This window comes from Etheostoma spectabile, chromosome 24, assembly GCF_008692095.1.
Source record: "Etheostoma spectabile isolate EspeVRDwgs_2016 chromosome 24, UIUC_Espe_1.0, whole genome shotgun sequence".
In the NCBI taxonomy this organism is placed as follows: Eukaryota; Metazoa; Chordata; class Actinopteri; order Perciformes; family Percidae; genus Etheostoma; species Etheostoma spectabile.
In genome coordinates, this window is record NC_045756.1 from 9,768,617 (window position 1) to 9,784,004 (window position 15,388).

General features: G+C 41.5%; 2 protein-coding genes across 3 annotated transcripts in view; both read right to left on the minus strand.

The window, feature by feature from the left end:
- Nucleotides 1-358: 358 nt before the first annotated feature.
- gyg2 (glycogenin 2) lies at nucleotides 359-6,974 on the minus strand (the record flags this gene model as incomplete). 2 transcript variants are annotated; one of them, XM_032506565.1, is given in 9 exon segments in its annotated part: nucleotides 359-999; nucleotides 1,754-1,855; nucleotides 2,861-2,977; nucleotides 3,187-3,358; nucleotides 4,797-4,923; nucleotides 5,052-5,214; nucleotides 5,409-5,583; nucleotides 6,250-6,421; nucleotides 6,835-6,974. In XM_032506565.1, coding segments are annotated over 9 exon segments (1,224 nt in total). In that variant the 3' UTR covers nucleotides 359-810.
- Nucleotides 6,975-7,331: 357 nt separating this feature from the next.
- The window catches only part of cd99 (CD99 molecule), a 15,825-nt gene continuing 7,768 nt past the window's right edge, over nucleotides 7,332-15,388 (minus strand). The window contains exons 11-13 of the mRNA XM_032506592.1: nucleotides 10,993-11,109; nucleotides 10,684-10,728; nucleotides 7,332-9,577 (exon numbers count right to left, since the gene is read on the minus strand). Coding sequence (XP_032362483.1) covers nucleotides 9,549-9,577; nucleotides 10,684-10,728; nucleotides 10,993-11,109 — 191 coding nt within the window. The 3' untranslated portion in view covers nucleotides 7,332-9,548. The remainder of the gene's footprint in view (nucleotides 9,578-10,683; nucleotides 10,729-10,992; nucleotides 11,110-15,388) is intronic.

The window sequence follows — 15,388 nt, forward strand, 5'->3', positions numbered from 1 at the left end:
ATACTAGAGCTATTTATGAGTCATCTTAAAGACTCGGGCTAAAGATCTGAGTGAATAACGTGCTGGCTTTCCTCTCAGAGTTATCAGGAGGCCTTTTCCCGTTGGAGTGGATCCCACAGCAGCCTGAGGAAGAGGCACAGCGCCCCCCGGTGGAGGAGGAACAGCATCTAATGCTGACATGTGGGTTTTAGTGTTTGTTTTTTCTGTCTATGTCAGGGATGTTAGACTCAATTCAAACAAAAGCCACTCTTATAAAACAGACATGTAGAGTTGATTTAATGCTTTTATTTGAAAAAAAAGGCAAATTATGTTCTGTTAAGACATTTTTTTAAATGTGCAGACTCCATTTGAGGCTGGTCTTCTATTGTGTATTATTATTATTATTATTATTATTATTATTATTATTAGTCCGGACTAAGGTGAACTTTGGAGCATATAAAAAAAAAAGTACAGGACAGAGTGTGTGTGGGTTTCAGAGGTCCTGTGTGTGTGTGTGAGAGCAGTTAATCCAAATGTTGTGGAGTCGTTAATTAAAAAATATATCTGGAAAAACGACAAAAGGTGAAAAAGGCAACAACTGTTTGTTACTTTTTTGTCATTTTTGTGGCCGGTTTGGATATCTTTGTCACTTTTTTAGATGTTTTTGTTGCTTTTTTCCCCAATAATCCAGTTAGTGGACAATAATTAAAATAGTGCCAAAAAACGCTAAAACTTTTGGAATAAAGGGACATTTATTTCAAAAAAGTGAGAAAGATGTTGTAAAAAGGAATGTTAAGGTTTGAAATGGCGTTTGTTCCTGTGTGCGATCCATTAATCCAGGAAGCGGTCCAGCATGGTCTGGATGTTGTGGAAGGCGTCTCTGCCCAGGTAGTCGGCATGGCCGGCCTCCCACCGCCCCCGCCGCCCCCGCCGCTCCGCCTCGCCGTCTGCAGCGCGGTCTGCAGCTCCATCTGCAGCTCCGTCGTCTGCAGCGCCGTCTGCAGCTCCATCTGCAGCGCTCTGCCCTCATCACAGCAAGACAACAAATCAGTCTTATCGCTCACCTTCTAGTTTCATTCTAACCACAATGTGCAGTCTGATGTGGGGGGGGGGGGAGAGCCAGGCACGTACATTGGGGGGGGGAGGGGAGGGGACGCTCCATCTACAGCAGCTGTATGAATAACTTTTTAAGATTTTTGACATACTGCATAAATATCAGAACATCATTTGGGAAAAACATAATAAAAGCACTTTCTTCCAACATTTGTTGTTTATGATGTGTTTTGTTGCTTTCAAAACACATCTGGCTCCGCCCCCCAATGTTTACAACATCTGGCTCCGCCCCCATTGTTTACAACATCTAGCTCGGCCCCGATTGTTAAAAACGTCTGGCTCCGCCCCCATTGTTAAAAACATCTGGCTCCGCCCCCCATTGTTTACAACATCTGTCTTGGCCGCCATTGTTTACAACATCTGGCTCTGCCCCCATTGTTTACAACATCTGGCTCCGCCCCCCATTGTCTATAACATCTGGCTCCGCCCCCATTGTTTACAACATCTGGCTCCGCCCCCCATTGTTTATAACATCTGGCTCCGCCCCCATTGTTAAAAACATCTGGCTCCGCCCCCCATTGTTTACAACATCTGGCTCCGCCCCCCATTGTTTATAACATCTGGCTCCGCCCCCATTGTTAAAAACATCTGGCTCCGCCCCCCATTGTTTACAACATCTGGCTCGGCCCCCATTGCGGTGAGAAGGCGAGGGTTTACACACAGGATGTGGATCAGTTTCTGCACCAGATGCCGGGTCCTGGACCTCTGCCTTGTCTTCGTCCTCGTCTTCGTCCCCCAGCGGTGTGTTACCTGTGTGGGAACACTATACAGAGCGGACCCAGCTTTAACTAAAACAAAATGGACCAACCTTCCTCGTCTCAAAACTGAAGCCGATGTTTAAAAATCCCACAAAAGTGATTAAAAGCTACAGAAGCTAATAAAAGTGTAAAAAAGCAACAAAAACATGAAAAGAAGCACGAGACATGTTGGGCAAAGCTCTTTGGATAACACTGATGTATGTGGAGGCTGTAGATGTAACACAGTATTAGATACTGTATATTACAGTGTATAAATATAGCATTTATGGCTGTCACACTGCAGGCCATACAAGCTTGTTGAAGCCCAGTGTGCAGCGAGGCGTTCAGAGGCCTGTAGTTGATTACAACACTCGTACATGAACAGGAACAAGCAACATAAGCTGCCATAATTATAATTACTATGATGTATCATCAACACAAGTGGCTATGCTGATAAGGTCATTCATTACGCCAATTAATGGATTAAGTACCACAGTTTTTTTTTTTGGCTTCTTAGAATATGGTTGGCTTCAAATGAACTCAGTGTTTAGAGGATATGACACACTGGTGGATATATGGTAGGTGGGTGGATGGATATGGATAGATGTGGATTAATGGATAGATATAGGTGGATAGAGGAGCATGAATGGATGGATAGATGTGGGTGGATGGATGAAAGGATGGATAGATTTGGATGGATGGAGAGATGTATATGGATGGAGAGATGTGTATGGATGGATAGATGTGTGTGGATGGATGGATGGATAGATGTGAATGGATGGAGAGATGTGTATTGATGGATGATAGATATGGATGGATAGACATGGATGGAGAGATGTGTATGGATGGAGAGATGTGTATGGATGGATAGATGTGTGTGGATGGAGAGATGTGTATTGATGGATGATAGATATGGATGGATAGATATGGATGGGCAGATGTGTATGGATGGAGAGATGTGTATGGATGGATGGATGTGTATGGATGGAGAGATGTGTATGGATGGATGGATGGATAGATATGTAATCTACCGTCTCTGGTTCAGACGGGGGGTGAAGCCTCGATGCCAGCGGGGAGAAGTGTGCGAGCAGAGAGATGGAACTGTCCAAGTTTTCTCTAAACGGCGTCTCGGTCTCTCGTTCCTGGACCTGCCAAACGAGAGACAGCGCTGAGTGTTGGGACGCAGACCAACACCAAGCAGAGCAGCCATGTGGCGCTGCAGCACCTTATTTTACAGATTAACAAACTTTCAGCTACAGAGGGAAATGCTCGAGGGTTTGGAGTAAAAACAGACATTATTGCAAGTGAACGCCAAACAAAGACTTTGAAAATGATTTGATATTTCAGCCGTTGGTACCTGTTGGGGTTTCCCTGGCACGGCTGGTGTTGTGTAACTGCTGTTACTGGTGTTGTATTCCTTCCACCACAGAGACACAAAGTGGTCCATGGTGGGAGACTGTGATTGGCTGCCGGAGCTCCAGGGTTTCACTGCTCCCGAGAAATGGACGATCTTTGCATTGTGGCCAAACCTGCAGGAACATACATACATGTCAAAACAGACAAAACGTCCCGCTGATTTAATGATGGAGAAAACAGAGTTCCAATCTCTAATGGAACACATTCGTGTCAGCCTGAAAATGTGAACTCCTATCTACCAATACTATAGTGTGTGAGCAGAGTTGAGATGTATTCACACAGGCAACGCAGTACAACGTTGAAGAAGAGCCAACAAAAAGCATCAAAAACATTAAAAGTGTAAAAAAGGGGCAAAAGTTTCTACAAAAACGTCTACAAGTGCTTCAAAAAACTTATAAAAGAAACATAAGAACGCAAAACAAAAGCGTTGACAAAAGACCCACTCCCTCTGTGAAATGGTTAGTTAGTTAGGAACTAATTGGAACTGTGTGAGCAGAGGGAGATGTATCTGTACAGACCCACTCACTGTGTGAGATGGTTCTGAAGGTCGGGAGTAGGAACTAAGGATTGTGTGGATGTGGTTGGGTTAGATAGGAACTAATAGTATCTGTGTGAGATGGTTCGGGTTAGTTAGGAACTAATAGGATCTGTGTGAGATGGTTCGGGTTAGTTAGGAACTAATAGGATCTGTGTGAGATGGTTCGGGTTAGATAGGAACTAATAGGATCTGTGTGAGATGGTTCGGGTTAGATAGGAACTAATAGTATCTGTGTGAGATGGTTCGGGTTAGTTAGGAACTAATAGGATCTGTGTGAGATGGTTCGGGTTAGTTAGGAACTAATAGGATCTGTGTGAGATGGTTCGGGTTAGTTAGGAACTAATAGTATCTGTGTGAGATGGTTCGGGTTAGTTAGGAACTAATAGGATCTGTGTGAGATGGTTCGGGTTAGTTAGGAACTAATAGTATCTGTGTGAGATGGTTCGGGTTAGTTAGGAACTAATAGTATCTGTGTGAGATGGTTCGGGTTAGATAGGAACTAATAGTATCTGTGTGAGATGGTTCGGGTTAGTTAGGAACTAATAGGATCTGTGTGAGATGGTTAGGGTTAGTTAGGAACTAATAGTATCTGTGTGAGATGGTTAGGGTTAGTTAGGAACTAATAGTATCTGTGTGAGATGGTTCGGGTTAGTTAGGAACTAATAGGATCTGTGTGAGATGGTTCGGGTTAGTTAGGAACTAATAGTATCTGTGTGAGATGGTTCGGGTTAGTTAGGAACTAATAGTATCTGTGTGAGATGGTTAGGGTTAGTTAGGAACTAATAGTATCTGTGTGAGATGGTTAGGGTTAGTTAGGAACTAATAGTATCTGTGTGAGATGGTTCGGGTTAGTTAGGAACTAATAGTATCTGTGTGAGATGGTTCGGGTTAGTTAGGAACTAATAGGATCTGTGTGAGATGGTTCGGGTTAGTTAGGAACTAATAGGATCTGTGTGAGATGGTTCGGGTTAGTTAGAACTACTAGTAACTTTAGGCGGTGCAGACCCACTCACTGTGTGAAAGCAGGGAGGTAGCTGTAGACGGAGCTGGCACTCACGTTGTAGACGAACGGCAGATGTTTCCTGATGTCGTCCAATGGCCAGCCGCTAAAGAAAGAGTTCAACAGGCCCTGGTCCCCTCCTGCACACACATACACGTTATCTTTGTTTGACCCAACACATCTTTTCATTTTGCAGGAAAGCATCCAGCATTCAGTATTAAGAGCACACCGTAGTGATTTAAAACTCTGACATGTAGTCGCGCGTTACCGTCGAAGCTCCCGCGCTGCAGAGCGTGATCCAGCAGGCGGCGGTGCGTTTCCAGAGACGGTCTGAAGACAAACACGCCGGAGTTGAAGCAGTCGGGCCAGCCGGGATCCGGAGCCGCCGAAAACTCGTCTCTCTCAAACAGCTCGTCCACGTTACAAAGGACCTGAGGGGGAACAGGGGCCGTCAGTTCTTCTGAAAGCTGCTCATCAAGACAGCAACATGGATGCATGTAAAAGGTTTTTAAAAAGGCATCAACAGCATTACCAAAAAACGTTTAAAAACACAAACACAGGTTGGATATCACAACGAAACCCCCTTCCCCGTCAGAGCACGTCTACAGTCTGTCTAGGGACTCACGAGTGTGTCGGCGTCCAGGAAGACACACTTGCTGAAGCGGCTCAGAGACCAGCAGTGGATCTTGGTGAAGGTGATTCCGAGCTCGGCACGTCCCAGCAGGGACAGACGGAGATGGTCCTCGCTGTCCATCCCCTCCACCGTGATGACATCATCAAACGCTTCCTGCAGGGCGAGCCTGAGGAGAGAGACGTAAGCATTCAAATGTGACCACGTGGGAAAAGGACAAAAGCGCCAAAAACATCAACAAGTGATGAAAACCTCAGAAATAAACAACGAAAGAACTACCAAAAACGTTGAGGAGTCAAATGTAGGAAGAAAACAAACAAAAGTCAACAGAATGACAGACATAAGCACCAAAAAAATATAAAAAAGCATCAAAACCAGCTGATATCTTGTGTAGGGAGCCTAGGGAGTGAAGGCCAGCCACGAGCATTTTAAAGTAATGATGCATTCAAACGCTGAAACGTTAACATGTTCAGCGGCTTCATGTGACAATAACCGTACTTTAGGTCAATCAGACACTGCAAAACATGTAACCCATTAGCCGCTATTATTATTATTATTATCTTAAGTATTCTTCAAGGTATTAAATATCTCGACATCATTTGGGAAAACTACAACACAGGATGTAATAAAAGTGACAAAAACTTTGGAGAAAGCTACAAAAAAGTTTTAAAAAGCTGTAAAATGCTGTTTTCCCATTGTTGTCCAAGACCTCAAAGATTGGGGCCCCCAGATGACCCCCCCCCCCCCCCCCCCCCCTTTAACCCTGTGACCCTGTTCCAGAGGCTGATGGCAGCACTTCTTCAGTTAGAACCGACGTTGGCCACGTTTCTCCCACCTCGACTGCTCTGAGACGCTGGGCGTAACCATGACGACGATGCTGCGAGTCGTGCCGTGACGCCGTAGACTCCTGGCCACCACCGTCGCTCCCATGCAGTACGAGTCTGTGGTCGCCATGGTGACGAAGGCTTCGGCGCCTAGAGACAGTGAAGTCAGGTCACCTTTTATTTCTGGTCAGAGTGGGACAAAGAGGCTCAAAGAATGTAATTAAAGTGTAAAAAAGGCGTAGAAACAAACATCGTTAAAAAAAAAAGAGCATCAACAACAAAAAAAATTTATAAAAAAGTTTCTGCAGCTGAAAAGTAAACAAGTTACTTTTTAAATTTATGTAAAAGATGAAAAAAAACATTTACCAATACAGCGCCTCACAAAGTTTGAAAAAGAGCCTTAAAAGTTTTATAAAGTGTCAAAAACGGATCCAAAAGTTACGATCGTAGAATAAGAAGATTAATGTGACTCTGCTCCGTGTAGTTTTATTGTTGAGTAAGCGCTTCCTGATCTAACCGACTCAGCACCTTTTAATCATAACACAGCTCAAACAGCAGAATAGTTTAAATAACTCAGATTACAGGACGTCACCTACCGGTCATTTCAGATCTAGGAACTTTATCCACAACCTAAATCTTAAATAATAATCTTTCATGCAGCAGACGTCTCTACAGAAGACACACCGTTTAAACAGAGACGGATGTTTGCTGTGTGTGTGTGTGTGTGTGTGTGTGTGGGGGGGGGGGGGGGGTCATTCAACTAGCGAGCTTTGCCAAGTGTTGAGCAACAGTGTGTCGACCCTCAGAGCGGATGGCTCGGTCACACACTTGATTAACTTTCCCTTTCCACATGTCAGCGCTGCAGTAACTAGTCTTTCCATGGTGTCTTTAGGAGGGCCGACAGGGTGTTAAAGTGAGGAAAGCGCAGAAAAAAAGCATCTTAAGTATTGAAAAAGTGTCAAAATAAGCATTTACTAGTGTTAAAAGCGTGCAAAAAGTTGCTAAAAAACATAATGCCAGAAGTAAAAATGGAACAAATGTTGAACAGCTAGATGAGCTTGAGAGTGAACTATTAATAATAAGAAAGCAGACAAACTGTACAGCACCACTTTATTGGAAACATGCACACACTTTAAATCCACTCACAAAAGAACCATTCTTCTAATCTTAAGATGTAAACGACAACAAAACACAGCATCAGGCCTAAAGCAGAGGATTTATACACATTTTTAAGTATTTACATTGTGCAACCCTTTTTAACATCATAACACAAGCCCCTGAAGAAACAGATGAAAACGTGTGAAAGGGCTACAAAATGGGCGACAAAAAACCTGATAAACGCCGGAGTAAGATGGAATAAGGCATCAGAAAGGTGAAAAAAGGAAATTAATAATGCAACAAAAAAGCTTACAAATGATTAGCCCAAAATGTGTGTATGGCCCACCCCCAGAGAATATAGACCAATCAGGCTTCTCTTTCCACACATCGATATCTTATTGGACTTTTTACAGCGTAAAGCCATCGAGGCATCACATCTGATTTCATTAAAGTTTCCACACGTCTTTCCCGGCTTATTTTCTGCTACAGCAAGCGACAAGGGTCAAAGCTGAGAAGTAAAATCCAGAGACTGCAGAAACGCTCCATCTTATCAGGTAACTTCTCTCTCGTTGATTCCAAAAAACCTATTCTCTGAAAACGAGACTAACAAAGTAGAAACCAAAGTGCAATGGCCCATTTGTTGGGGCTGTAATAGGCCACGCCCACTCCGACCAATCAGTACAACTTTGTAGGCGTGGCCCTAGATGGTACTCAAAGTTCTGTAAAAATCGCATGAGAACTTCATTAGATAGAAACATTTGCAGCGCCCCCTAGGAGCCAATGTTTGGTAAATTTGTTGGCAAAATTTAAAATATGGGTTGGTGCAGCTTTAACAGACTTTAAGGAATCAAATTACAAACAAAATCAATTTTGCAGCACACGAAGAACAAAAAAGATGAAGCTTACACTGTATGTTACATATACAACATTTGATCTCTTACTTCCAACACCACCTCCCTTTTATTGGATTTGTACATGTGGTCAGTTTTACATCGCGATCAAAAAGCTCCTTCAGATGGATTTAGATCCAGTTACATGATGATTAAAAGGATAGCTGTAAACTCTCAGACGTTGGCTTGAACTTTGATTGCAAAGAGAACCCAGCTTTTCTGTGTAATTCCTCCTCTTTTAGGAGTATATTTCACTCATTTCATGTTTGTTATTACTACCTGGTTTACTTCTTCCAGGTTTACATGTTTGTAAAGGACAGTGTCATCAGCATAAAGTATGAGTCGATAAATTCAGTTTAATGTACATTTAAGCCCTAAACAACAAATCCATGTGAAAAGTAGTAATAGTTGACCTCATCATGAAAAGCTTCGATGGTTTTATATAAAAGATAGACAACTAATGGTATTATAGTTTTCAAGTGAGGCTGTACAAACACAAAAAAAACGTAATAGAACGAAATAAAATTAGGCAGAAATCGCAGACTCGGATATCGTAACACCTGGGCAAAGAAAACTACGACTTGATACCCCTGATTTTCTTTTCCTTTTGGGTGAACAAAACTTTTAGGATTTAAGGTGCTAAAGAAAAAAAACTAGATGGACAGAGGGAATTCCTCTCAGCTCACGTAAACTGTAAAAAACACCTTGTTTGAGTTGTGCGTGGCAGTGAACCACACAATGTCAAATTGAACACTTATTAGAATTGAAAGACAATTTTTATATAAAAATAGTGAAACTTGTCAGCTTGTTAATTGTGCTTGTTATTTTTTCGTTTCTTCTCTGTAAACTGAATATCTTTTTGTTGTGGACAAAAAGACATTTTAGGTCATCTTGGGCTTTGGGAAACATTTAAAATCACTTCCATGCGTATCCAAAGGTTGTCTATTCAATATATGAAAGTAAATATGATTTGAGAGGATTTTTTAGTTGTCAAAAAGCAAACTAAAAGGAAATATAGGCATTTCTACTGTTGGGGTAAAATTATGGAGCAATGCAAATATAAATTAAGAAATGTGCAACAAATGTTTGAGTTTAAGAAAATAGTTAAACGCTATTTTCAGTTAAAATCATCAAAGAAATCTCCACTGGTGGCTGAGGTTGGTTCCAAATAAAACAACTTATGGTTTTTATAGTTTTCAAGTGAGGCTGAAGTTGTGTAACAGGAAAGAGGAATCGTTGAGACTGAAGACGGCCGTTGACGGCCAGTTGGATGGAGTGGGTTTTGGAGAGAAGGCCGCTGAGTTGTCAAATGCCGACTCGGTTTAGGATGTCCTGAGCAGTTCGCTGAAAACTGATAAGAACACAGCCGTTAATGCAAAGACTGAGTTAGAGTTAGTAAAACTAGAACCACACATCGTACACACACATTCAGGCCTGATCGGTTACTTTGTAACGTTGAAGACCAGTTCAGACCCAAAGATTTGTGACAAGACCAAACCGCTTTAGAACATTGTAGGAAAAGTTGCAGTGTTCTTGAAAAATTGACAAAAACATCGAAACAAAAGGACAATCACCAATCTTGATCATATTTGGTAGAAATGTGTATCCAGCTGCGCAAGGCTGTATACAAATTTTGGTGTTGATGAATCAAAAATTGACAGATTTTAATTTGACTGTTTTTTCACATTATACAAATCAGACGTTTAATTCATTGAGCTGGATATGTGGAAGAAATTTCAAGTCAATTGTGAGGGGCGTGGCCTTTCAAAGTTTGGGCCTTACAGTAAGTTATAGCACCACCATCTGGCTGAACAGCATTGTATTTTTTGAAAAGCATGAGCACATAATCAGTTATGGTTGCAATGTCCATGCCTCTAGCGCGTTCCAGCCCCCAATAACTTAAGAAAAGGCATCATTTAGCATATGATGCTACATAGGCCACGCCCACATGCACCAATTAACATGACCCTTCAGATCCTGGTTACGACTCAACCCCAGACCATGTGGACCAATTTTGGTGAAATGATATCCGACGGGTTTTGCGGTACTTGCTTGTGCTATTTCTCAAAATCATTGGGTAAGCTAATTTCTCAAGACGGACTGAAAATATGTTACAAATTTAATGATGATTGTAAATTGACCAATTGTCTGCTAAGATCCGCCCTTTTGTGAAATGTTTATATATGGCAGCAGTGTGTACCTCAGTCCAGCAAGGCCGTATACAAATTTCGGTGTTGATAGAATTAAAAGTGACAATTTATAAATTTTACTATTTTCCACATTATGCAAATTAGCAAAAACATCCATCATGGCGAAGGTTTATGGTCCAGGAGGTTTTTCTGGAGAGCATATGGAGCTTATGTGTGAGAAATGTCAAGTCAGTCCGACTCACGGTGTGAGGGGTGTGGTCTGTCAAATACCCAGAATATCTTTCTATGAATTTAGACAGAGACATACCTTGGGGATCAGACCGCTGGCCTTTACCACTCTCTGGATCTGCACCTAAACACAGACACATGTCGTTATGATATGTTTTATATGAAATATTAAAAAAAGTGACAAAACCTTTTGAAAAAAGGAAAGAAATGTCAAAAAGGGACAAGCATGTTTTTAAAAAGATGCAACAAAAAGATGAAAAAAAGCCAAAGAAAATGTGTAGTTTAAACGATTAAACAAAACAATCTCGTCTGATAGCTAAGTATGATGTGCTATAATCCATATTGTCAGGAGATGTAATTAAAAGCAGAAATAAGTAAGCACAGCCACCTCCTTGTATCTTGAAGCAGAGCTTTTTCTTCTGGTAAGCAAAGTAACTGGACGCCGCTCCGAGTAGCGCCACTCCGATAGCGCTGGCGATGCCCGCAATCGGTCCGGCTCCAGCTTCTGCCACACACACACACACACACACACACACACACACACACACACACACACACACACACACACACACACACACACACACACACACACACACACACACACACACACACACACACACTCACACACACACACAGTTAAAGGAAACACATTTTACCAGACTTTCTATTGTCTAATGTTGGCAAAAACGTTGACATCAGCCACACAAATGTCTCGTGAGGTATCGTGCCGTCATGGGTCTTAACTTTTGTAGTTTAACTTATCTTTCCTGTCACTGACTTCCTGTCTTTGTTCCTGACACATACATAGTAAAAAGTATTGTTTTAAAAGAAGCAGAACAGAACATGAAGATGTTTGTGGGACAGTTCCTGTAATAACCTCGGTTCTCCACAAGATAGCGGCCAATAACTTGTGATGAAACACAGAACGGCTAACAAACTGCAGAAAGCAGACTTCCATGCTCCACTTACAGCCGCTATATGATTCAAGATATTACTAACAGCCTAGAAATCATGTGTATTTGTAAGAATTTATTTTTAGCATGTTTTGAGCATGTAAATGCAAAATAAAAAAAGCAGTTTGTGGAAAACGTATCCAACAGAATAGAAAAAAAGGTTTAACATGATATTAGTATGATCACGGAATCTGACAGGATGCACTATTCTTATGGCTTTTTTTTTCTTCAAAAGTATAAATATTAGCTACGGTGTATTTTTTGTATCATCACAGTAATTTAAATATGGCAATGTTGATAAAAAGTATAGGATGCAGTGATTTCTGATCCAGTGCTTGTTTTGCTTTAGCCAGAACGGACTATTGTATAGAAATATGACTTCATATAGTCAATAATGGTTCCATTAATCTGTACCTGTATTTGAGTGTTAGTTTTATGTTTTCCAAATAACATGTTTTGCTCCGATTTAATTTTTAAGTTTGATAAGATCTAAAGACATCAAGTTCAAAAGTGTTTGTCATAAGCAAATAAGACAGCTTTAAATGCTTCAGACACTCTACATAAATTATTAATGTACATTAAGAATGAATTGGGCCCCAACATTGACCCCGGGGGGACACCATGAGAAATGTCTAACACATTCAGAAGAAGGCAGCTGTTTTCATTTAGTTTGGGAAGTCACCAGTTTGGAACATCCTAGTTAGTTTCCCAACTCTTAAGTCTCTTTTTTACTGAAGTAAAGATGTGGTGAAAAATAGAAAACAGAACACAACAACGGAAAACAACTTGATTCAAAGGGCAGGGCGGGGCAGACACACACACACACACACACACACACACACACACACACACAAAAGCCTGGCTCTTCAGTTGAGCTGTAAGACCACAGTGAGTCATGACTCATAAATTCCACGTTTTATTCATTATGCATCATACATCTCATGACTTTACAGTTCCACAAAGACCTGAGGCTAAACTAGGAAAAGCTTCCACCGAAAATAAAAATACTCTGCCTGCCTTCTAAAAGAGCACACAGAACTACTCGTTTCTCAAAGTGCTGAAAGGGGAAACCGTTGCATGGCGGCTGCGATATGGAGAATGCCAACTGCTGCAGGTGTTCGGCCTGACAGTGAGTGTAAGGTGTGTTTTCACACAGACAGACAAAGACATAATCCTATTTGTTCTGCAAATAAAGTCTTACTCAGCTGGATCTTCAAGCCCAGATCATGTGAGCGTCTAATTGAGCAGATGGTTATTATCCAGTAACAGAGTCACATTGATTCACTAACTCAAACACTTCAGTTCCTGTCAAAGGAGCTTATTTACTGCCAAAATCAAAAAAATTGATGTTGGAAAAACAACTTAGAAAAGCGTCAAAAATATTAAAAGAGAACGACAACTTTGAAAAAAAGCTACTATAATGTCAAAAACAACAAACGTCGACAAAAGCATGAAAAACACATTAAAAAGGTGCCAAAAGTGCTCTCTTTACAGAAAGGTAACCTGAGATGACACTCCATAGCGCTGAGTCAGGGCGCTGCTGGGAGGAGGTTAAAAGAGGAATGAAGGGACACACCCAGCTCACGGATTAAAGGTGCTCTAAGAGATGATGGGGGACGTCACTTGTTGTTGGGTTCAATTCAATTTCTATTGTATTTATAGTATCAAATCATAACACGTTATCTCAAGACACTTCACAGATAGAGCAGGTCTAGACTGCTCTATAATTTACAGATAGAGCAGTCAGACCACACTATAATTTCAGTAGAGCAGGTCTAGACCGCTCTATAATTTACAGGTAGAGCAGGTCTAGAACCAGCTTATAATTTACAGATAGAGCAGGTCTAGACACTCTATAATTTACCGATAGAGCAGGTCTAGACCCTCTTAATTTACAGGTAGAGAGGTCTAGACCACGCTATTAATTTACAGATAGAGCAGGTCTAGACCACTCCATAATTTACAGATAGAGCAGGTCTAGACCCTCTAATTTACAGATAGAGCAGGTCGACACTCTATAATTACAGATAGAGCAGGTCTAGACCTCTATAATTTACAGATAGAGCAGGTCTAGACCGCTCCTAATTTACAGATAGAGCAGGTCTAGACGCTCTATAATTACAGTAGAGCAGGTCTAGAACGCTCATAATTTACAGATAGAGCAGGTCTGAACCGCTCTATATTCATATATTCGATAGGAGCAGGTCTGGACCGCTCTATAATTTCCAGAGAGAGCAGGTCTGGACCGCTCTTATTTCCAGATAGAGTCAGGTCTGGACCGCTCTATAATTTACAGTAGAGAGAGTCTAGACCGCTCTATAATTTTCAGATAGAGCAGGTCTAGAACCGCTCATAATTTACAGATAGAGCAGGTCTAGACCGCTCTATATTTACAGATAGAGCAGGTCTAGAACGCTCTCTTAATTTACAGTAGAGCAGGTCTAGACCTCTCTATAATTTACAGATAGAGCAGGTCTAGACCTCTCTATAATTTACAGATAGGAGCAGGTCTAGACCAGTCTATAATTTACGATAGAGCAGGTCTAGACAGTCTATAATTTACCGATAGAGCAGGTCTAGACCAGTCTATAATACAGATAGAGCAGGTCTAGACCAGTCTCTAATTTCAGAAGAGCAGGTCTAGACCAGTCTATAATTTACAGATAGAGCAGGTCTAGACCAGTCTATAATTTACAGATAGAGTAGGTCTAGACCGCTCTATAATTTACAAGGACCCAACAGTTCTAGTAGTTCCCTCCAGAGCAAAGTAATCAAAGTATTGTGTTCAAAGTATTGTCAAACAATATGGAGGCTAGCTTTTCCCTACTTCCCTCCCTCCTCCTCCTCATCCCGTCTCCTCTCTCTCCCTCCCGTGCTGAAACAGTCCTGAATGTGCATTGTGGAAGTAACCTACGTGCTAATGCTCCTTCTTTCGGTTACTAGCTGGGAGACTGTTTTTTACAGTGTTCAGGGGACAGGCAGATAGTTAGATGTTTTTTACAGTGTGTTCTAGGGTTAGGTTAGCCTAAAAAAAGGCTTGACATCGCTTAGAGCACCTTTAAGATGCCCGGTGTTGAACATTTAAAGTCTGAGAGCTGCTTTAAATCCATTTTACACAAAGCGTCCATAAGACAGAGCAAACCAGGGGTCAAAGGGCAGAGGGAGTGTCATTAAAGTGGAAAAGAACTTCACAAAGAATGATCTTGATAAAACCAAGAAAGTAGTTAGTTTGGTTGGCGCCAAAAAGAGTAACATTATCCATCATAAGGAACCGTGTCCAGCATCACTTAGACATCCAGCCCACTGACGGAGGATATGAACGCACCTTATGAGCCTCAAATCTCTGCAAAAGTCTTCATTAACTACACTATTACAGTTTCACCACTACAGGACATGGCAGGGGGACACATCTAAGGGTTTTTGGATGTATTATTGGTGCAACCAACTACTCAGCAACGTTTTGTGTCTTGGTAACTTTAAACCGGTTTGTAAAGTACGTCGGTTTGGAGCCATGTTACATTTCACTGGGGAATGCAGGCTTGGTTCCCCCAGACAGGGGCGTGGTACTGAGCCTCCCTCGGATGAACGGCATATTTTATTGCTTTGATATTTCTTGCCGGTCTGATGCACACATTTTACACAAAGTTTCCATAAAACAGAGGATATAGGAAGTGCATTTAGTCCAAAATGTTAAATAAACAGCTTCAAAATAACTCCCAGAAACCGTAAGAAAGACAAAAAACTTCCAGAAACCGTAAGAAAGACAAAAAAAACGTCCAGAAACTGTGATTCCTCTGATTCCTTTTCAAACATACTTTATATATTCCCCCC